Source organism: Spinacia oleracea, chromosome 5 (genome assembly GCF_020520425.1).
Source record: "Spinacia oleracea cultivar Varoflay chromosome 5, BTI_SOV_V1, whole genome shotgun sequence".
NCBI classification, from domain to species: domain Eukaryota; kingdom Viridiplantae; phylum Streptophyta; class Magnoliopsida; order Caryophyllales; family Amaranthaceae; genus Spinacia; species Spinacia oleracea.
This window is the reverse complement of record NC_079491.1, coordinates 51,159,827-51,183,093: the sequence shown is the minus strand read 5'-3', so window position 1 is coordinate 51,183,093 and position 23,267 is coordinate 51,159,827. Positions and strand designations below refer to the sequence as shown.

General features: G+C 34.9%; 2 protein-coding genes and 1 long non-coding RNA gene across 6 annotated transcripts in view; 1 reads left to right on the top strand and 2 right to left on the bottom strand.

Annotated features, from left to right (window-relative positions):
- Positions 1–1,704: 1,704 nt before the first annotated feature.
- Positions 1,705–2,397, bottom strand: LOC110795860 (uncharacterized). The gene has a single exon (XM_022000887.2). It carries the CDS (start codon positions 2,395–2,397, stop codon positions 1,705–1,707), a length of 693 nt encoding a protein of 230 aa, XP_021856579.2.
- Positions 2,398–7,258: 4,861 nt separating this feature from the next.
- LOC110795862 (uncharacterized) lies at positions 7,259–8,370 on the bottom strand. The gene is made up of 2 exons (XR_002535450.2): positions 7,940–8,370; positions 7,259–7,492 (listed from the first exon to the last, which is right to left on the bottom strand). It is a non-coding gene; the product is annotated as an uncharacterized lncRNA (long non-coding RNA).
- Positions 8,371–12,896: 4,526 nt separating this feature from the next.
- LOC110795858 (ABC transporter C family member 2) overlaps positions 12,897–23,267 on the top strand; it is a 55,147-nt gene continuing 44,776 nt past the window's right edge. For 2 of the 4 annotated variants that reach the window (XM_022000884.2, XM_056830321.1), the window contains exons 1-2: positions 13,097–13,302; positions 13,855–14,280. In XM_022000884.2, the coding sequence (XP_021856576.2) occupies positions 13,948–14,280 (333 nt within the window). In that variant the 5' untranslated portion in view covers positions 13,097–13,302; positions 13,855–13,947. Of the gene's footprint in view, positions 12,915–12,973; positions 13,303–13,854; positions 14,281–23,267 lie in introns of those variants that run through there. The other 2 variants (XM_022000883.2, XM_056830320.1) reach the window with 2 other exon arrangements.

Below are 23,267 nucleotides of genomic sequence, written 5' to 3'. Positions count from 1 at the left end.
ATTAAAAGTGTAATCTAATTATGTTAATCAATTATTCATATGGTTTAAACCAAAACCCCAATCATAGTTTGTAATTAAAACTAATAAAAATTGAAGCTTTAATATATATTTCAAATCGGAAAATTGAAACTACTATAATTAAAATCATCCTCAATAATCTAATCATCAAAATCCTCAACTTTGGTGTTCATAACCAATCCCAGCTTAATAATAAATCAAAATCCAATATTAATCTTAATTTAAAACATAATTTAAAAATAGAGAACATTAGGAAGAAGAGAAATTATACTAAGCCGGCCTATAGCATGGCACGGTTATGTTGGTTGGTGTAACCGGGCGCAAAGGAGAGATAAAGGGACGGAGGTGTGCGCGGGCAAGGGGCAGCGAGCACGGAAGGCAGCAGAATTTTAAAATAGCCATAACTCCTAATCTATAACTCGAAATCAATCGATTTTTGAGGAAAGGTTCAACAAACTTTGTATATCTACAATGTTGAAGAAGGAAGATTTGTCCGAAAACGAACTTAAGTAGGAGAAAAAAGGTCAAAAAGTAGTTCGATGAAAAAAAAGAGATTTAGGGTTAGGGCATTACTTTTGGGTTTAATGAATAATATTGAGGGATTTTGAGGATGATCGCCTATATTATAGGCTTAGGAAACTCCAAGATGGGCTAGGCTTTTAGGATTCTCTTTCGGGCTTCATTAAACATAAGATGGGCTTGCTTAATTTATTTTGACTTGAACTTGGAATTGAATTGGGCTAGATTACTTTAAAATCATTTTACTTTTGAAACCCAATTAAATGAAATTTAAATTTATTTCGTAATTAATTAAAATAATAAATATTCTTAATCAATAAAACACATTTAAATAACTATTTAAATCCGATTTAAATTCTCAAAATAATAAACAAATACTTTATAAATATAAAAATATATATTTATAATTACTTAAAAATACGAGGTATTACATTCCCAGAAATAACAACAGGGGAGGAGGAAGAGGAAAGGTTTAAGAAGGATAAAGAATATGATGGTCATTGCTTGTAGTTAATGAAGAGAACGAAGAAGAGAATGAAGAAACGAACGCCATTGATGAATTCCTTTCCCAGAAAGAACGAACACCGTTGAGGAAGGAAGAAGAAGGGATCGAGAAGGAAATGAACAATATAACTTTCTTTTTACCCCAACTATTTTCTAATTTTGATTTTAAAAGTTAGTTTCCTAAATTATTTAAGTAATTTCAGAAACGATTTAAACAATTTATGAAATATTTTGAAAATTATTTATGAAATTAGTTAAATTGAATAAGTAGTACTCCCTCTGTTCCTTTTTGTTCTTCCCGGTTGGGAAATGGTGTAGGAATTAAGAAAATGGAATCTTGTAATGATTGGGTGTAAGAGTAACGATTGAATGTAAGAGTATAGCCAATGGATGACCCAAATTTTTGGGTCATCAAATAAATAAGTAATTTATACTCTTCCAACTCAACCATGACCAAAGCATATGACCAACAATGCCCAAACATCCCCAATGGTTGCCCAATTTATTTTGGTCACCATTTTTTTTTTGGCAAGCAAGCAAGGGAATATATATTAAGCTCAAACAACAGTATTACAACCTAAGCAAGAGAAACCAAGGGACAAGCCCCAAGGCAACTCAGCAACACCAACAGATTCCAAACAGGAATCAAACCAAACTAGAATGCTACAAAGCCACTAACCACTCTCTATCAGCATCACTGAGTTTTTTGCTACTTAAACTTAGGATTCTATGCTTAATATCAAACTGTAATGAGTGCAGCAAGCTCACAATAGTAGGAACAGAAAGATCCCAAACTGCAGAGTTCCTAGCTTTCCAAATTTGATAAACACCACCAGCCATGGCAGCATAAAAGACTTTCCTTTTGAACACTGACTTGCAGTTCCTTCTAATCCACTGCAAGATCAAAATCACAGAGGTTATGTGAGTGCTGAGACCTAGCCAAGCCATAAGATCAGCCAAAAGCTTTCTGCTGTACACACAGTCAAAAAACAAATGTGCACAAGTCTCAACAGAAATACCACAAAGGGGACATAAGTTATCAACACACACTCCATATTGGAATAATCTGTCTCTGGTTTTGAGTCTCTCCAGTAGCAACACCCATAGAGTAAACCTGTGTTTAGGAATTGGAAGCCTATTCCAAACATATCTTGCCCACTGAGTCTTCCCTGTTTGGTTCTTGAGCAGATTGTACACCTCCTTAATAGAGAATTTGTTCTTAGTAAGCCAAGAAGAAGAATCCAATGTATCACAACATGCCTGCTTAGCTTTGCAAATGCATTTTACAGCCCAACTGGCTGCCTGAGGAGCCTGAAACTGCAGCCAGTTCTTATTTTTGATGTAAACTGTATGCATCCACTTTACCCACAAATTATCCTGCTTTTGTTCTATAGCCCAAGCCAACTTTCCCACAGCTGCCTGATTCCATAAAGCCAGATTTCTGAAGCCAAGTCCCCCATGTCTTTGTCCAAACACAAGTTATCCCACTTAACACTACCTGGTCTGTTGTCATCATAAACTCCATGCCAAAGGTAAGCTCTACAGATTGCTTTAATTTTCTGGATGATTGAATGGGGAATAAGGAATATTTGCCCCCAATACACACTAATACTCATTAGGACAGAATTAATGAGCTGCATTCTTCCTGCAAATGAAAAATGTCTTGAGCTCCACACCTTAATTTTTGCCACCATTTTTTCAACTAACAAACCACAGTCACCAGCCTTAATCTTTCCAGTACTGATGGGCACTCCATGGTACTTTAAAGGAAGCTTACCAAAGTTAAAACCAGAAAAGGAAGCAATTTCCTCCCTAGTGTGTTGATCAAGCCCATAACTGTAAATGGAGGATTTACCAGGGTTAACTTGTAACCCAGTAGTGGTGGAAAATAAGTTTAGGCCCTCAAGCAGGAGTTTCACAGAGGTAGTATCACCATTGCAGAACAATAACAGATCATCCGCAAAAAATAGGTGGTTTAGAGACATTGATCTGCATCTGGTATGGAATTTGAAAGATTCATGTGAAGCAATCAGCTTCATAGTTCTAGACAGGTATTCCATGCAAAGTGTAAACAAGAGTGGGGAAAGTGGATCACCTTGCCTCAACCCCCTCTTTGGGTGAATAATGGGAGAAGGAACCCCATTGATAAGAATAGAGTACTGAGTGGTAGATAAGCAAGTCATAACCAACTGAATAAAGTGAGCAGGAAAACCCAACTCAACCATTATCTCCTCAATAAAATTCCACTCTACTGTATCATAGGCCTTCCTCAAATCCAGTTTCATAAAGCAAGCAGGTTTAGTCATACCCCTATTGTACAATTTGATAATGTCTTGGCATAAGAGAACATTGTGAAGAATGGATCTACCAGCAACAAAGGCACCTTGATTGGGGGAAATTATGTCAGGAAGGACCAGTTTAAGCTTAGAGCATATCAGCTTAGAGATACACTTGTACAACACAGAACAACATGCAATAGGCCTAAAATCACCCACTGAAGCAGGAACAGGAAGCTTAGGCACCAGAGAAATTGAGGTAACATTGATTTCTTTCAGTAATTTCCCAGTGGTGAAGAAATATTTGATAGCAAGACATAACTCATCCTTGATAATAGGCCAAGCTGACTTGAAAAACTGACTATTAAAGCCATCTAACCCAGGTGCTTTGGTTACAGGGATGGAGTCTAACACATGTTTAATATCTGCATCAAGAAAGCTGCACTGCAAGGTGTTCTTGTGAGCCATAGACAATCTAGGCCCCTGATCAATTATAATAGCTTTAACTGGTGTTCTATGATCCATTTTATCCCCAAAAAGAGAGGAGTAAAACTGGGTGAAAGCATGTTGGACCCCATCAGTTGACTGAACCCACACACCATCAGCATTTTGAATGGAATTGATCCTGTTTTGCTTTCTCCTATGTTTAATACTCATATGGAACAACCTGGAATTCTCATCACCCAGTTCAAGCCAGTGGATTTTTGCAGTCTGCTGAAGAAAAGTGAGGTACTGAGCATGAACAGCTCTATATTTAGCATTGGCTTCTTTTTTTGTAGTTGCTAACTGGGGGTTAGTGGTATCACTGTGAAGTAAGTTCTGAGCCAAGAGAAGAACATGGTGGCATTGAGTGTTAGTGGCCTCAATGTTAGTGAACCCTTTCCTGTTGAGAAGCTTTAACTCCCCCTTGATCCACTTGAGTCTTTGCACCACCCTAAACATATGACATCCCCTCACACTCCTATCCCAACCAGTCTGCACTATTGGTAAGAAGTCTGCTGCTATAGCCCACATATTCTGAAATCTAAAAGGCCTTTTTTGAGCTTGATCTCTGTAGCAACTGAGAACCATGGGACAGTGATCAAAATCACCTCCAGGGAGGAAAGCAGCTTCTTCTGTAGGAAAGAGATCTTCCCATTGAGTGTTAGCCAACACTCTATCAATTCTGGTGAAAACCCTATGAGTCCCTTCTTGCTTGTTAGACCAGGTAAAATGCCTTCCAACAGTCTTAATCTCATTGAGATTACACTGCATCATACATGTTCTCATATCCTGAATTTCAGAAAACCTGACAGTGGAACCAATCCTATCTTCCAAGTTCATTACGGAATTAAAATCACCCATAATGACCCAAGGTTGAGTAATACCAAAGGAAAGAGAGGTTAAGTGATCCCATAGAGCTCTTCTATCTGCTCTGACATTCATACCATAGATGAATGAACCAACAAAGTTGAGAGTTGTTCCTTTAGGAGTGATGCTGCAATTAATCAGTTGAGCACTCATATATCTAATATCAACCTCAAACACATCAGGATCCCATCCCAGAATAATTCTTCCTCCTGGAGCATGACATAAATTGGTGGAGAAACACCACCTAGGGCAAAGGTTAAGGTAAAGATCTCCAAGTTTAGGAGATTTCACCCTAGTTTCAAGGAGACTAAACAGCTTAATTTGGTGAGTTAGAATGAACCTCCTCACCTCATGTTGCTTGCTTTTCCTGTTTAGCCCCCTTACATTCCAGCAAAGAATTCTATCCATGAGTTGCAGGGGTGATCACCCCCTGAGCCAATGGACTCCCTACAGTGGCAACTGCAGTACCACCCCCTGAAAGTTCCCCTTCTTCTTCCTCCAGTAGTTGATAGCTATTTCTAGTCTGCACTGGCCTCAACTCCCTACACCTCTGAGTGCTAAACCCAGTAGCCATAACAAAACCATCATCCCCCTCCTTAGCTGCACCCCCAGCTACTGAAATAGTGTTGTTCTGAGTGCTATGTGGTGCAACCTTCTGCACCCATATTTTCTTTGTTTTAGGCTGCTTTTTTGCTTGTTTACACACCTCAGCTTTATGACCAATTCCTTTGCAATTAGTGCATGAATGTGGTAACCAATCATAGGTAACCTTTTGATCCACAATAACTCCCTTTTCATTCACAAATTGAATCACAGCAGGGAAATGTTGGTCAATTTTCACATCAACCAGAACTTTAGCAAACATCAATTTGTCTCTGTGCATTGTTGCTTGATCCACCTTAATAGGGGTACCTACTTGGCCAGCAATCTTAAACAAGCTTTTGTCACCCCAATACTTCACATCCAAATCAGGTAGTTTAATCCATATTGGAAGGGTTTTGACATCCTCCTTGGCATAATTGATGTCAGGTGACCAGGGTTTCAAAATAAGAGGTTTGGAATCAAAAAACTGAGTACCCCCTTGGAGTACCTTAGAACAATTTTCCATGGTAGTGAACCTAACCAGAAAAATGCCCTTCCCTACCAAAGCAACTTTGTCAACTCCCATTTTCCCCCAAACTCTATGAGCAAATCCCTCCATCACATGTTGAGGTGGGTTAGCCCCAATCACATAGCATATGATAGAAGATTTCCAGTACACAATTTCATCTTCAATATCCTCAAAATCAATTTGCACAAGTTTAACAGGCATTTCGTCAATCAAAACAGGGGAAGCAGGTTGGGGTGCAACATTATTCACATTATTTGCATTCACATCTCGCACAGATTGCAAAATATTCATATTCACATTCAAACTAGTTTCAATCACAGAGTTTTCCCCTCCAACAAGTCTCCCGCCAGAATTTAAAAAATGGGTATTTATGGTTTTACCTTGACTTAGTCCATTGATCCAGGCATTGAAATCATCACGAACATTGGAGCGATGCTGCAATTCTCTAAGTGAAGATTTCGGGGTAAGAATCTGGTTCTCAATCAAATTTTCATCATCTGGGTATGAAATTTCAGAAGTTTCAGAAGTGGAATCAATGGCGGTGCTCTCCACCATTGCTGCAGTAGATGGACCTTTAGATTGTGCGCGAGTGTTAGGTTTAGGTTGAACTTGATTGTCACTATTCTTCGTCTTCTTCGCAGAGTTCTTGGCATGCTTTCGAGGCCTGGCCATGGCGTCGAAGAGAGGTTACTCCTTCGAAACCTCTAGGCAGCAAAAACTTTCTTTTTGGTCACCATTTTATCTCTCTTACTTTTATCCTACCCCACTACAATTCTCTCTCTTCTATAACTTAAAATAATTATTAATAAATGCATTAAACCTTATTATTAATTAAATTATGACTTATAAATAAACACTAATCAACATTAGATAAATATTTAATTAAAAGTTAACAAAGAAAATATAGTTTAAAACGAAATTACATTATAATAAGATAGATTGGAAGATTTGGGTAAAAAAAAAAGGTTTTGTAGAAGTAACTCAATATTACCGTTTGAAATAATTGTAACGTTAATAATTTAGATAAATCTCATCCCATTGATCCAACACTACTACAAAAAAGGGAATAGAGAACTGTTGAAATAGGCTTTAGAGGACGCCTGAGGACCGTTCTCCTGCTAAGCGATCTCTATAGTATATAGAACGGTTTAAAAAGACGTTTTATATACATAGTTATAGAGTATAGTGGTCTCAGATAACCGTCCTCTATTCCTTTCTTTAAATCAGAAAATATAGATGGAATAGACAACGGTTACCTACAGTTAACAGTTATATATTCCTTTGGCATAGAGAACTATTACCATAGCTAACCATTCTCTATTCCTTGTATTTTTTTTTAAAATAATATAAAATACGCTAAATACGATTTTGTGAGAATAGTATTTTTTTAATAGTACTTGTACTTTTACGAATACTCGTATATGCCGATGGTAAAAAAAAAAAAGGAATACTCGTATACACACCACTAAAACGTACAAAGTACTTCAAATTTGTATTTCATAAATAATATTCCAAACCCTTACATTTCAGTTGCCAAAAAAAATTGTAACTAACTAAAGTTCAATAATCCAAACACATCTTGCATTACAACTCAAATCTACAATTACTATATTAAAACGCATGAGGTAGTTTTCCTCCCTAGTCCAATAGAACTTAACAATTGAATTAAAGTACAAAGTGATTAATGGATAACTTCTCTTCTTCACACCATCACCTGTAAATCTCCAACAACAAAATAAACATAATGATTAAATTAGTTTCAATTCAAATGTTTGTATACAAGTCATTGAAGCAATAAAATTTAATGAATGAAATCAAACTAAGGTGAATAACTAAATTCATAAGAACACCATAAAAACTTTCAAATCCATATAAAAATTCCATATACTGATTTATAAAAATAAAACTTAAAAAATAAATCTTTGATATCTTAAAAATCCAACAAACAAAATAACCAAGTATCACCCAAATCAAACTAAAAGTTAGTAGAAGTATCATACTCATATCATTAAGAAAATGGCATTCGTAAAATTGGAAAAATTCAAATAACTATTTGAATACCAATTTCAATAAAAAAAAATTGCAACAACACCTAGAATCAATAAATTCGTATCAAAATAAATTGAAATTGGGGATTTTGGAGTGAAAAGAAGTGAAATACCTGATTAAGTCGATGACATTTTGTGATTTCAATCGTTGATGTCTCTAGCCAGCTTCATCGGCTAATTCAAAAAACTTATTCGTCATCGTCGTCTATCTAAAAATATCCACTTGAATCTGAGAGATCTATAAGAAAGGCCATAGAAATTAAGGGGTATCCTATATGAACTTCGCTCATTACCTCTTCTTCGATCAACTTCGCCATTTGAATGGTGATCTTATGAATAAATAAATGAAAGAGATAGAGATTATGTATTTTGAAGGCGGAGAAGTAGAGGTATATAACCGTATAACTAAGGCGTCTTGGAGTAGTGGGGTTGGGATTGGGATACTAGGGTAATTGCATGTTTTATAAAATTAATTAGTAGAAAAGGTTAAATGTAAAAGGAGTATTGTCATAAATTTTGACTGGGTATACGAAGTTGTGGGAAACAAAAGGATTGAAAAAGATCATTGTATTCTATATGTTATATATTTTTTTTACATAGAAGACGGTTTCCATTCACACTGCTTTATATTTTATTAAATTTTTATAATTTAATTAATTCTTTTTATTATGATAAAGAATACAAGGCGGTTAGGTAAGGTAACTGTTGTCTATTCTATTTTTCACACAACCGTTATAAGAGAAATGCGTACTCTATACTTCTAGAAAATGCTTAGCAAACTTAACCATTCTCTATTCAGCGTTTCTTATTCCAACTTTTGTAGTAGTGCAATCCAATAATCACCGTTTGTTTTTGTTGATAACACCTTACTTACAAAAAAATCAAACAAGTAATAAAGTGTTGTCAGATATTTTGGTTTTTTCCTCCAAATGAACATTACACATGGCAAGCAGAGAATCAATGCCATGAAATATTTTGGGTCGTGGGGACGACCGTGTCACCATACCATCTCTCTCTATTTCCTTTGTCTCTTTATTTTTTACAATATTTTTTTGCTTTTTAACCTTCACGCCACGCAACAACCTATTAGTAATTAATATATAGATAGGTATGCACCTATCTATCTGTGTATACGCAGTGAAACGACAACGTTTTTTCATCTAATATCACCAACGAATTCAGCATATATCCATTTTTCTCTCTCCTCTAATCTCTCGCCATTTTCTCTCTCATCAAACCCCATTTTCTCTCTCAATTTTTGGCAGCCATGGAGAATCACCGACACCACCACCACCGCTGCTTCTTCGTCCTCTCCTTGTCCTTCTCGCCTCCTTCACCATGGCCGCAGTCGCAACTCCTCCTCATCCTTATCTCTCTCTTTCTCTCTCATTTCCTTCTCGAAGCTGCAATTGCTATTTTTGAGTTTTTGCTAATTAATTTGTGGTTTTTAAAATTGTTTTGCTTAGGATGACGATGCTTCCGTCGGAGTTTTGATCGCTTAGCTGTATGTCCAGATCTACATTTCTGTTAGGGTTTCGAAGGTTCATTTTCCGTGAAGCGGTTTATTGGTAGGAGGATGTCGGAGGTTAATGAGGAGTCAAAGCAGGTAAACTATATGGTTGCCAGGGATGAGCATAACAATTTCAAGCTCGCGGAAGAGATCTTTGGTCAAGTATTCTCTGCTCCTTCACCCTATTGATTGATTTATTTAATTTATTTGCAAATTTACTTTAATTGCAATCATTATTCAACTTAAAAATTAAAAGATGTGAAAAAAAGAAACAGAGAAATGTGTAGCGCAAAGAATGACTGTGTGTAAATGTCCGTAAAGACACGAAGCTCAGAAACATCAAAAATCAAAACCAAGGAACGATTTCATGTGGTATGATGACCTGTAGAGCATGAAATCTTAGCCATTTAATTAAATGAATAATAAAATAATTGATAAAGATATATTTGGATAATATTAAGAATGAGGACCACATAAGAAGAGTCATCATCTAAATATTGTCATGTTCAGTTTATAATTCATCATGTTCCACTTATAAAATATGATGTTCAATTTATAAAAGATGATGTTCACAAATAATAACACTTTTGTGTGATGTTCAGTTTCTAAAGTCTCATGTTCAAATTATAAAGAATCTTGTCCAACTAAATCAACTTATTAAAGTATGATATGTTCATAAATAAGATCATTTTTGTGTGATGTTCAGTTTCCCAAGTCTCATGTTCAATTTATAAAGAATTATGTACAGAATCATGTTCAACTAAAATGCAAGCAGCAACAGTCATAAGAAAATTTCATTATTCTATCAAAAGTGACGCTGCCTAAATATTGTCATGTTCAGTTTATAATTTATCATGTTCAACTTATAAAACATGATGTTCAATTTATAAAAGACGATGTTCAGAAATAAGAACACTTTTGTGTGATGTTCAGTTTCTCAAGTCTCATGTTCAAATTATAAACAATTATGGTTCAACTAAATTCAACTTATTAAACTATAATAATTTCATAAATAAGAAAAATTTTGTGTGATGTCCAGTTTCTCAAGTCTTATGTTCAACTTATACAGAACAATGTTCAACTTCTAAAATATGATGTTCATAAATAAGAACACTTTTGTGTGATGTTCAGTTTCTCAAGTCTCATGTTGAACTTATAAAGAATCACGTTCAACTAAATTCAACTTATTAAACTATGATACGTTCATAAATAAGAACACTTTTGTGTGATATTCAGTTTCTCAAGTCTTATGTTCAACTTATACAGAATCATGTTCAACTAAATTCAACTTACAAAATTAATATATGTTCAATAAATTTGTGTGATGTTCAGTTTCTTAAGTCTCATGTTCATAAATAAGTATATATATATATATATATATATATATATATATATATATATATATATATATATATATATATATATATATATATATATATATATATATATATATATATATATATATATATATATATATATATATATATATATATATATATATATATATATATATATATATGTTTGATTTTTGGGTTTGTAAATTTGAATTACTGTTAAAATATTTAATACTCGATTCTGGAGAAAATGTGTTTAAATCAGTAATAGGTTTTTTTTTTTTTAGTTTCTAAAAAAAATCAACTATTATTCTTAGTTATGTTCAATTTTTAAAACACAATGTGCAGCTTTAGAAATTTAATGTTCATACTATGTTTGAGATCCCGTCAAGTTCATCTATATAATATATTAAAAGGCGTTGTGAAAAATGTATATGTGCCACATAGTACTCTCCCTTTTACGCCACATCATCCACTCACCAAGTGTTATGGCATGTCATAGACAACCAAAACTAATGCAATGAGATTCGAACACAAGACCTCATGTGTAGAAGATAAGTTTCATTACCATCTTAACCAACCACCAATTGTGGTTTATTTATTCACATTAATTTATAAATAAATGTTAACATAAGTCTTAACACAACTAAATTTTTACATGACATTTTATTTTCTTTGGACTATTTTAAAAAAAGTAATGACAATTATAGCATTAAAACATGAAAAACATTGAAAAATTACTTAGCATGATAAATGACGTAGTGTGTCTTTGTAATTAACGAACCTCATGGATATTTTCACTTTATGAAATACATGTATTTTGGTCAAATATTGAGCTCAAGAAAAATCTAAAATCTTAAGTATTGAATGTAGCAACCGGGGCATCGCCCGGGCCACACACTAGTTTTTAATTAAAAAAAGGTTATATGTTCAATTTTCAGAATTTAACAAGGAGGAAAAAAGACAGAGTGGAAGAAGAAGTGGAGGAGAAGTTGGTGAACTCAATCCGTTTGCAATTGGTGGTAGAAAATTTATCGACGAGGAAGGGCAAATAAGACATTTTAAGATGGAGAAAAGTTGCAGATGGAGAGAGAACGAAACATAGAGGAACGAAGAACATAGAAGAAGAAAAGATTCATCAATGTTCTTACTTTTTATTGTTTATTTTCCGAATGATAATTTTCTACCGAAATGTAGCGTAGTGATTAAACTTGTGTGCACTTACTAGAGTTTCTAATATATTAATTAATATTACTTAATTAGTCTAAATTATTATTTCTCAAAAGACAAGTATGAAGAAGGATATTTTTTCATGTTCATTTTTTTTATCATCGTGTTCAATTTTAGCTGTTTCACGATGTCTAAAAAACCTCATATGCACCCAGCTCTGCATGCATAGGTATGCAGCCAAAAATTTGGGAACAACCTATTGCTGGCCATACTCTAAGAGAAAGTAATAAAGTAGTAAAGGAAAGTAATAAAGAAATGAAGGAGAGAGAAGATATTTTTAATAAAGTAATAAAAAGCACAAATTCTTATTTACAATGGGTGTACAATAAATATTGTACACCGAAGTAAAAGTTAACTCAAAATGCTTAAAAGTTAAGTTTATATATGTAAAAGTTATCTATTTTAAGTGATTAATTTTTTCATTTTAATAAAACTTATTTCTTCAAAATCACTTATAATGTATAAAATTAATCATTTAATCATTTCTATCAACTTTCTTTTTTACTAATATAAAAGTTAATTAAAACTAGGTTAAAGTTACGAAAAAATGGGTAAAAGTTATCTTGGTGTACAATAAATTTATTGTACACCTTGTGCGCGCAAGACCTTTTGAATAAAAAATCATAAAAGTGGGGTTGAATGGGTGAATAGGAAAATGTGAATGAATTAAATAAGAGATGGTGGGGAAATTTATGGTAAAAAGCCATGTCCAAAAAATAAAAACGGGAATAATATATAGAAATGTCCAAAATAGAAACGGAAAGAACATTTAAGAATGGAGGGAGTATGTTGAAATATATACTGGGTGATTAGGTGGAGTAATGGAGGGTGGATGATGAGCATTAATAGTACTTCCATGGTCATTGAAGATTTTTTCAATAAAATGATATCGTAAGCGGTGATGTAGGCATCTCCAACAAATCATGGATCAATTTATTTCAGCCCACTCAAATAATTATAGTTACTCTCCAGTCTCCAACTCTCCACAAGACCACAAGTCCCACACTCTAGTAGGTACACAATATTTGATTGGCCCTTTCTCGCTCGCCTTTTTTTTAATTTTTTTTTTATTGTTTTAATTTAATAAAGTAAATTAATCATAGGCATATACTCCGTACCTGCAAAGCCAAAGCCTCCCCACGAGAGGCTCCACGAGGCAAGAAAAGCTTACAGATCTTTGAGCTTTGCCTCACAAGGAAAAGGCCAAATAAAAAGGTCAATCTTCCCCTCTCTCTCTCTCTCTTAAAATGTGCTTTGCTCCGAATCTTACAATTATTCTTCGTATGCTATCCAACATTTAATTACTTGATAAAGCTGTGATTATTCTGGGACTTTATTGGTTGATTAATGCCGAATTTCCGATCTTTATTATCTGTTTTCAGCTAATTCTGTGGTCAACGTGGTATGTTCATCTATTATCAATGATTTCTTAGTTTTTTCATGTATTTTTAATTGTTATTATACTCATTTTGATTAAATTCTCATTAGTTTTTTGGGATTTTTTAACTTATTTCCCCAATTTTATTCGTTTATGGGTCTTTTTTGGTGTTTGGATTTTGAGAAAGTTTGAAGGAAATGATTTTTGGTGAAGGAAATTATGTTTGTTACTATTGTATGTCTGTTAAGTGTTGACTGAGCTCAAATGTGTAAGGCTTCAAATTCGAGCTTGTTTGGTTGATTGATTTCGCTGAATTTGTTTAGTATTGAAATGGGTGTTTTTAGTAGAATGATTTTCTGTGCTTTTCATTTTCTTTCATGTTAGTCTGTATGCCAACTTTTGTTACTTTCCCTTGGATTGTATGGTGATAAACGACGAGCAGAACTCAAATTGGAGAAGAATATCCCCATTGGGGCTGTTGTAATCCTGTCCATAAAATGTTGTGTTTCAGTGTAATAGTCTTTTTGGTTAAGTAAACAAACTGATTTTACTAAATTGGGGTTTGTTTTGATGCAGCTGTTGTAGGGGTAGGTTCATCTGAGGTTGAAGCAAAGTAGACAGGTTTACAATATTGATATAGGTGTACTGAGGGAAGAAGGGCGAGTAGTGATGGCTTTCAAGCCGTTGGATTGGTATTGCCAGCCAGTGGCGAATGGTGTATGGGCAACAGCGGTGCAAAATGCTCTGGGAGCTTTTACACCCTGTACCACAGACACTATTGTGATTTGCGTATCACATTTAGTTATGATGGGGCTGTGTATATATCGAATATGGATAACCAACAAGAATTTCAAAGCTGAGAAGTTTTGTTTGAGGTCCAAATATTACAACTACTTTCTGGCTTTGTTGGCTGGTTACTCTGCAGCTGAACCTTTGTTCAGGTTAATCATGGGTGTTTCGGTGCTTAATTTGGATGGGCAGGCTGGTCTTGCGCCATTTGAGGTATACTCTTCATTTTAATGCTTAGAAGTGAGAACTTGTTTTTGTTTAACTACGTTTGTTGCATGGAGCTTATTTTATTGTTGAACTAAATTAAGACCCTGTTTGGCCAGCTCTTGGAAGTGTTTCTCAAATTTAGAAACACTTCTTAGGCCAAACAAGGGGTTTCCAAGAATGGGAAACACTTTCCTTAGAATCCCAAATGCGTTTCCAATAAAGAAGAGAAGGAGAAACACCAAATTGGAGCTTCTACAATTGTTTCTCGGGGAGCCTTTTTACCCATTTAATGAAACTTTTTTCTGTCCATAATACCCCTCGTTTTTAGAAATATGTCTTCAATGTCCCATCTAAACTTCCATTTTTCTTCTTCTTCTCTCTCCTTTCCACTCTCATTTTCTATGTCCTTTTCATCACCTGATAATTCACGCCTTTCATGGCCAACGCTTCATCTCGCCTTTCTTCTCCCTTCAACCTAGGACACCGATTTCATCTCGCCGTTCTTCTCCCTCCAATCAAGATGTCCCTCATGATAATAGTAGGGACACCAATTTGGGAAGATGGTAAGGGAGCTCGACCTCCAAATTTACAGATCTCCAAGTTGGAAGATGGGAGCTCCCCCGCTGATGCAAATTCTAAGGGAAAAAGTTATAAGTTTTGTTTATTTTGTCTTTTTTATATGATCTATTACATTATTTGCATTGTAATCCTCATTTTTTTTCCTTTCTTTTTAGTGATTTGTGGGGGAAACTAATCTAAACACTTTTCTTGTTTTCATGAACTTCTTTCCTCAAAAAAATAATGAAATAGAAAATGTATTTGGGTTATTTTTGTTCCTTTCACAGACTCAAAGTTTAATAATAAAAAATTACGTATGAAAACATGAGTGGGTTCTATAAAAAATATTTTTGTTCTTTCTTCATTATAAACGAAACAAATTATGTAAACAATGTATTTTGAATATGAAATTATTTATTAATAAACAATTGGATAAACAAGGTAAATTGTTTCTATTTCTTAGAAATGCTTTTAAAATTTTGTTGCCAAACACCTCTATTTTTCAAAAATGTTTCAGAATTACTTTTAGGAAACATAAGTTGTTTTCTAGAAGTTTGGCCAAACAATGCCTAAGCCTTTTGGTCTCCAAATTTGCTATATGTTATCAGTATTGTCAGCCGAGACATAACTTTAAGATAAAGTAGTTATCTTTGACTCTCACTGATGACGTACTTCGTTTCTCCTAAATGATTGTGTCAAGTGTACAATAATGTGCAACCCTTTCCTTTTTTACCTTGATAATCGAAGGTTAGTTCTCCCTTTCTGTAGTTTTCTTCTTTTTTGTTGCAATTTTCTTTATAGCAAAACCTTAAGCCGTTGTTGCAAAAGGTTGAAAAAGCATCAAAATCTTAATTTAAACCAATTTAATATGGTTAGTCGGTTAGGATGTTGGGTACTGTCATGCCTAAGGTAAAATGATTGAGGTCGGCTAACATGAACCGTCATAAGAAACCGTCTATGGAACATTGGAACGTTAAGTAAGAGAAGTAATAGGTTATGTCAAAGAGAGTAAGCACGAGGCACGAAAAACAGGTAACACGAAAACAAGATAAGACGGTTTAAAGAAGAGGCAAAAAATGTTTTGAAAATTAATAAAATAAAAATAGGAAAATGAGATAAGTTTGCAAAGAAAGTAGAAAAAAGAGCAAGAGGTGGACAAAAAGTCATGTTGAGTCGTCCATATGTATTTTCTCCCTCCATTCTGCCTATCTAATGCCATCTTTTCCTCAATCCTCAATGGACTCATATACTCTCAATCACCCTCTTCCGTGTGTGTTTTTATTTTCCCCTATCCCTCACAATTCCATCTGTTTGCCAAACTTCAATCCTTCTAACGACGCATTATTTGGCCCGTCTTACATGTCCAAACCACCTTAGTCGATTCTCCCTCATCTTGTTCTTGATTGTTGTAATCCCACTTTCTTCCCAATCACCTCATTCATTAATTGATCCTTTCTTGTATGACCTCACATCCACCACAACATACGCATCTCCGCCACATTCATCTTATGAACGTGGCATTGTTTCACAACCCAACATTCCATACCATATTATAGGGCAGGTGCAATACCATATTATAGGCAGGTGTAATTGCCGTATAATAGAATTTTCCTTTCAATCTCTGGTGCATGCCTGGATCACATAGAAACCTCGAAACACTCTTCCACTTCAACTGTAACACCCCGACAATTCTCAATTTTCTAAAATAACCTTTTAATATAAACGTGGAGAATTATCAAGGCATTATCGCCCGTGTGAAAACGTAACGGCTTATTCAGAATTTTGCAGCGGAAAACATAAAACTAACTTTAGGTTTATAAATAATCGATTACAGGTTTAGTCCCAAAAATCAACCAACGAAAATAAGGAAATATAAATAGTATGACAAGTTTAAAGTCCAATTAAGCAAACCCAAGTCAACTTAGTAAATCAAAACTAAATACAAGCTCTCTATTCCCGATCCCAATGATGCAACATCTTCAAACCTGCAGATGGACAATGCTTATTGATCCTTAGAGACTGCTCACCAAAGATTGGGTCATCACAGGATCAATAAGGCATAGCCATGATCAACATGCACAAGCAAAAGCACGTAATCAGCAAAGCTGAGTACTACATACTAAATCAATAATAATCCTAACATGATTCTATTAAACGAACAACCCTAACATGATACTAATGAACACAAACAAGGGCAGACAAAACATGATAGTTTGACGACCATACTTGACCAGACTAGACTAGGCTAGACTTTTAGCAATAATATTATTCTAGTTGAAATAGACAATGGACCGAGTTGACCATCCAGAAGTCTTCACTAAGGAAGACGAGGTACGGGCGCGACTCCGTAACCTCAGTGACCTGCGATATCGAGGAACGTTTAAATAAAAATAGGACACGGTGATCAATCCGGTCCGAATTAAAGGCCATGGGCTACCACCATGAACCCCAACTCCTGTTTGTCCGTCACTTCAGACGTGCACAGTCTAAAGCTATTGCTATTCAGTTTCACTTTACATGATTTACAAATTGAGATTCCGTTATGACTCAACCATTACATAAGACAGACAATTCACATTTGTTCACAACTGTTTTTATCTTGGAATTAAGTAAGTGATCATAAAAGCATCAATCAAGACTCATTCCAACTTAACCAACCTTTCCTTTAACCATGAGCAACCCTGTATATGGGCATAAAGTTTCAACTTACTAAACAAGGTCCTCCGCCCTTATAAAGTAGTGAAAAGATAGAAAGGGAACAACAACCAATTGATCCAACCCAATCATATAGAATAATCTAGTGTTCCCAACCAACATGTTTGTATCAAACATCCATACTAACATGTTACTGTTCTTATAGTGCAAAATAAGTTCAATAAGTTTGTCCAACAGTATTAAACATGCACATTCAATATAACCCAGTTCGTCCATAATATCAACATCACCAAGTTCAACAATAATATCAACATAACCAAGTTCAACAACAAGATTCAACATGGTTTCATCAATTAGCACACATTCCAAGCACACAGGTATGTACGTACCTTGTGTAAACAAACTGATAGGCCACTTTAACACTTTCGAAAGTCGCCTAAAGAGAATTCTCCGCCTAAAATAATCAAGAAACGTACCCAAATCAATTCCTAATAATTTACAGCAACACTAACATACTCTAAACACATCCTAAACATATTTAGAACATTCCCCAATATCGAAACTTAATTAATTAACTTCCTAAAATAGTGATTAATTCCCTAACGATCCCTAATTACCATAAACTCCAACAAACGTTCCTTTTTAAATTTCCAGCAATATAAAATAGTTCAAAACTTGCTCAAAATATATTCAACATCCTTAAGATCATAAAAATAATAACTTTAATAGGTATAATCATTCTATTGTGATTTTAAACATAATAAAACCTTAAAAATTCATGCTTTAATAGTTTAAAATACTTATTTAACCAAATTAATAAATTTGGAAATTAAATTTGTTACTTAAACATAATATAAAATATGAAAGTATACTTTAATCATAATAACTTGTAATTTATATTCAACAAACACGAATTAAATCACTAAAGTAATTTAAAACCTTAACTTACATATTAATCATCCAAAACTAAAATTAATTAATTTACAATATCAATATCAAATCTGAAAATTATAATTTAACTATAAAGATTAATAATTTAATTCAAGAAACATAAATTTAAATTAATAAAATATAATTAAAATATAAATTAATTTAAGGTTTTAGGAATTAACCAAAAAGAGGAGGGCGAGTGTGCTGGTCGGCGGACAGGGGCACGACGGCGGCATGGTTGACGAGGAGTGACGCGGCTGGGCGGTGGTCATGCCTGGTGGTGCGCGCGGTGGCGGTGGCTGCCGCAACAAACAGAAACAAGAGTGAGGAGGGGCAAATAAAACGAAAAGGTAAAGGAGGGACGAAGGAGAAGAGAAGGGAGGAGGAGTTACCCAACAAAGGTGATAGGCGACGGTGGTCCGTCGTGGTGCCTGGCTGGCGCGTCTGCAGCGACGTGAGAGAGGGAAGAAGCAACGTCTGCAGCAACGCGAGAGAGGGAGAAGGAAGGACGTTGGTGCTCGCGAAGGAGAGGGGAGAGATTGGTGGCCGGCGGCTGGGCGGCGCGGCAACAGAAGTGGTGGCAACAAGGTGGTTGTTCCCGAAGGTGGTGGTGGCGTGCGAAAGAAACCATGAGAGGGAGGCTGGGTTTCTTTTTTACGTGAAAGGGGAGGAAGGGTTTGAGAGTTGGAGTTTTTTGTTTTGTTTTGTTTCACGTGAAGTTGAATAGGAGAAAAGGGTTATGGGTTTATTGGTTTGGGCTTTACCTAATTGGGCTAGGAGTAGGATTTAGGTTGTTTGAATCCAAAAAGGTTAGAATTGTTTTCCAAATTCGATCGAACGTGTTTTCGTAATTCAATTATTTTCAACATAAAAATTCTAAAATTATTTTTGATTTCATAAACCGCTAAAATGCTTAAAATGTAATTAAATAAAATAAATAAACGTCGATTATATATTTATTACATAAATTCGTAAATTCTATTTAAAGTATAAATAACTATACGTTAAAATATATTAATAAAATTTATAAATTTACGGGGGATTACAATCTACCCCTCTTAAAAGAAGTTTCGTCCCGAAACTTGACACGGAAATTCACACCTTTTTCAAAAGTTTTCAACTTATTCATACTAAAGAAGTACGTGTGCCACTCTTATGCACTCTTTTGCCAACTTAAAGTTGTTTGTGTTACTCATCAACACGCTTTTCTTATGCAGAGAATCTAATTACTTGCATCAACGTGCATAATTTGCTAAAATAAGCATAAAAATGCATAAAAATATCATAAAAATAGGTAAAAAGCGCGAATTTCTATCGCATTCTACCCCCTTAAAGAAAACGAGTTACGCCCTCGTAACTCATCTCAGGGAATAACTTTGGATATTTCTATTTATCGAATCATTTCCCCAATGCTATATTTCCACTAAAATCGTAGCAAGTGGGATTTCTACACTTCTTTCCACACAATGCCTCAATAGGTGTTATCTTAAAGCTCACATAGTAACTATTGTTGCAAGAAATTCCATCGAATCTAGATGGTCTTCCCAATTACCCTTAAAGTCAATAACACAGGCTCTCAACATATTTTCCGTTAGTAATCTCAGTTTGTCCATCGATCGCAGGTGGAAAGCAGTACTCATTTTCAATGTCGCCCCCAAGATTCACTAGACCTTTTTGCCAAAGCTTCAGACTTTTATGGTGAGGATCTCAAATGTTGCCTCATAAAGATAATGTCTCCAAATCATTCAAAGTGAACACAATAACAACTAACTCTAGATCAAGGGTAGGGTAATTGATTTCATAAGGTTTCAATTGTCGTGACGATAGGTGCGGAGGTCAAACATTCCTTTAAAATCTGGAAAGCTTCTTCACATTTCTCACTCCACTTGAATTTCGATTCCTTTTTCAACAAGTTGGTCATTGGTTTTTCTTTGTTCGAAAATCTTTCACAAACTCCCTATAATAGTCAGCTAGGCCTAGGAAACTTCAGATATCAGACACGTTCCTTTGGAGTTGGTCACTCACTCACAACTTGATTCTTAGTAGGATCTACAGAAACTCCTTCTACTCAGCTTTCTCTTTCTAGTGATCCTCATTACGGCTTTCATGGATGTATAACTCTTGGGCTTAACTCTTAGCACTTTCACCAATTCATACATTACCATCTTTTCAAGACAACAAATGATTTCTAACGATCCTGGACCACTCAAATTTTCTTTTAAATTTATTCCCTTACGTAACATAGCTCTCAATCAATTTAGTCCTTCACTTTTCCGTCGGTGTCACTTATACACATATGACTTCAAGATTTGTATACTTCATTTAATAAAACTAGATTCTTTCTAAGCGTCTCCAAGTAATTCTCAAGTGTTTGTCATGCTCTTTCTCATTCCTTGAACAAATCGGGATATCATCAATAACATAATAACGAACTTAATTCGGAATTCGTAGAAAATCTTATTCATCAAATCCATAATTATGGTAGGTGCATTGGTTAACCCAAAAGACATTATTCTAAACCTATAATGACAATAACGAGTCCTAATGATGTCTTAGTCCCTTATCAGCTATCCTCAATTGGTGATATTTCAAACACAAATCAGTCTTCGAGAACACACTCGCCCAATTCATTGATCCAATATGTCATCTATTCTAGGCAAATGATACTTGTTCTTGATGGTGTTTAGCTCCCTAAATTCGATGCATAATTCCATACTCTTATCCTTCTCCTTAATAAACAACACATGAGCTCCTCACGGTGACGCACTAGGCCTAACATACTCCTTAACGAAACAACTCTTGCAATTGTGTCCTAATTAGATCATTTGTAGGTGTCGTTTCAGGATTTAACTCTATAGTGAACTCAAATGCTCTAGCTGGTAACATACTTGCAATTTCACTCGGAAACACATCAATGAATCCACTCACAATGGCAACATCCTCGATTTTAACTCCAACTTCTTTACTCACCTCTAACACACTACAGAAAAATCGTTCACACTCTCTATTCATCAATTTCCTCACTTGCATTACAGAAATAACTAAGGTTCTTGGACTTCTCAAAACATCCACATGAGGTCAACCTTCCCATAGGGTTCCTTAAACTTACTTTCGGAATTTCACAATCTACTTTAGCCTTGCAAAAACTTGGCCAGTCCATTCCCAGAATTACATCTAGGTTTCTCATTAAACTCTATCAAGTCAAAAAGAAAACGCAATCTTTTATCTTCAAAGGAAAGTTCTTAAATAACTTGGTACACCTTAAGGTTATACCAGTAGGTATACTAACAGGTAAATCAATCACCTCAAAATCTACTAACTTCAGACTCTTAATACGAGATGACGAAACAAAAGAATAAGCTTTCCCCGGATCAAATAACTTTCTAACTAGTACGGAGTTAATAGAAAAGTAACAGAAACTAAGTCAACAGGTCGTTCAGCTTCATTTCGACTTATCACAAACAGTTTACCCGGGGCTTTGTTATGGTTGTTATTCTAATTAGCAGACTTATGGAGGTTTCCTTGGCTGTCTTGCGACCCTATAGGCTTCGAACTCTAATTTCTGGACTGGTTAAATCCCGACTTCACCTGGTTACCACTTCATTACCATTTTGTTCCCTTTTCTGCTTAGTAACGCACTCATACTTCCTATGCCCCTTTTTCTGACAATAGTTACAGTTCATTAATTCTCCCTTACAATTCCTACCAGGATGGTTGTTATTGCACATCTTACAGTGATACACTCTCTCATATTGGTTCTTATTGTTGTGACCCTGCTTGTTCCTTCCTTGAAAGTTTCTATTTCTATTTCCATTCCCATTGATATTCTCATTCATATTCCTCTTGAAATTCCTTTGGTTTTCCCCAGCATTAAACTCTTTTATTTTCTCCCCAACAACATTTTTTCTTGTCCCTTTTGGACTACAGGCCATAAATATGAGCAGCTTTCCCATACACAATATCTAAAGACATAAAGGTTTCCCCATTTAATCCTAAGGTGGTCATGCTATAAGTCTGCATCGTATTCAGCTATGGTCGTGCTCCTCATACTAAGGTTTATGAATTCCTAAACTTTTGCTTTCTCATAAAAGGTAGGGTAAAACTTTCCCTTAAGGCAGTAACAATTGAATCCTAATTGAATCTCTCAGCAGCGCTAAGCCTAACTCTATTCTCTCTCCACCATAAATCGGCATCATCTTTCAAATACATGACAACTTGACCCCCTCTCATATTCTCAGGACAGTTCACAACCCCAAACGATTTCTCAAACTCTCCAACCCGGTTTTCTAAAAACGTAGGGTCAGCTTTTCCGCCAAGAGGCGAATAACAGCATCTATGTCATTACTGTTGGTCATCCTAGAACGCGACCTGAGATTAATATACTCTAATTCAGGTTCAAAACTTTACTTATATTATCCTCTAGCAATGTAATATCACACCAACATCCAAAATTCACATAAAATGAACAATCATCTACGAATGATATTTGCATGCAGAACATTCAGCTGAGAAACAAGGAATAACTTCAATCATCGCGAATAATAAGGTAGAATAAAGAAGAAAACATTCTCTTTGCGTGCCCAAAATAAACTCTTGATCCTTTGGATAATCAATGATCTAACTCTATTTCCCAAAAGAATGTTAATAACAATCCTAAATATCCACAACACACCTGTCCTCAAAATAAAATTAAAAGTTCTATGACATAAACATAAACTATTGTTGGCGAATTATGGAATTCTCACATTGGAAACGAATGCTTTAACTTTTATTGCTAATTCTATAAAGGTTTAATACATCCTTAAAAGAATAAAGAATAACTCAAACTCTTATTGCTTTAACTTTAAACT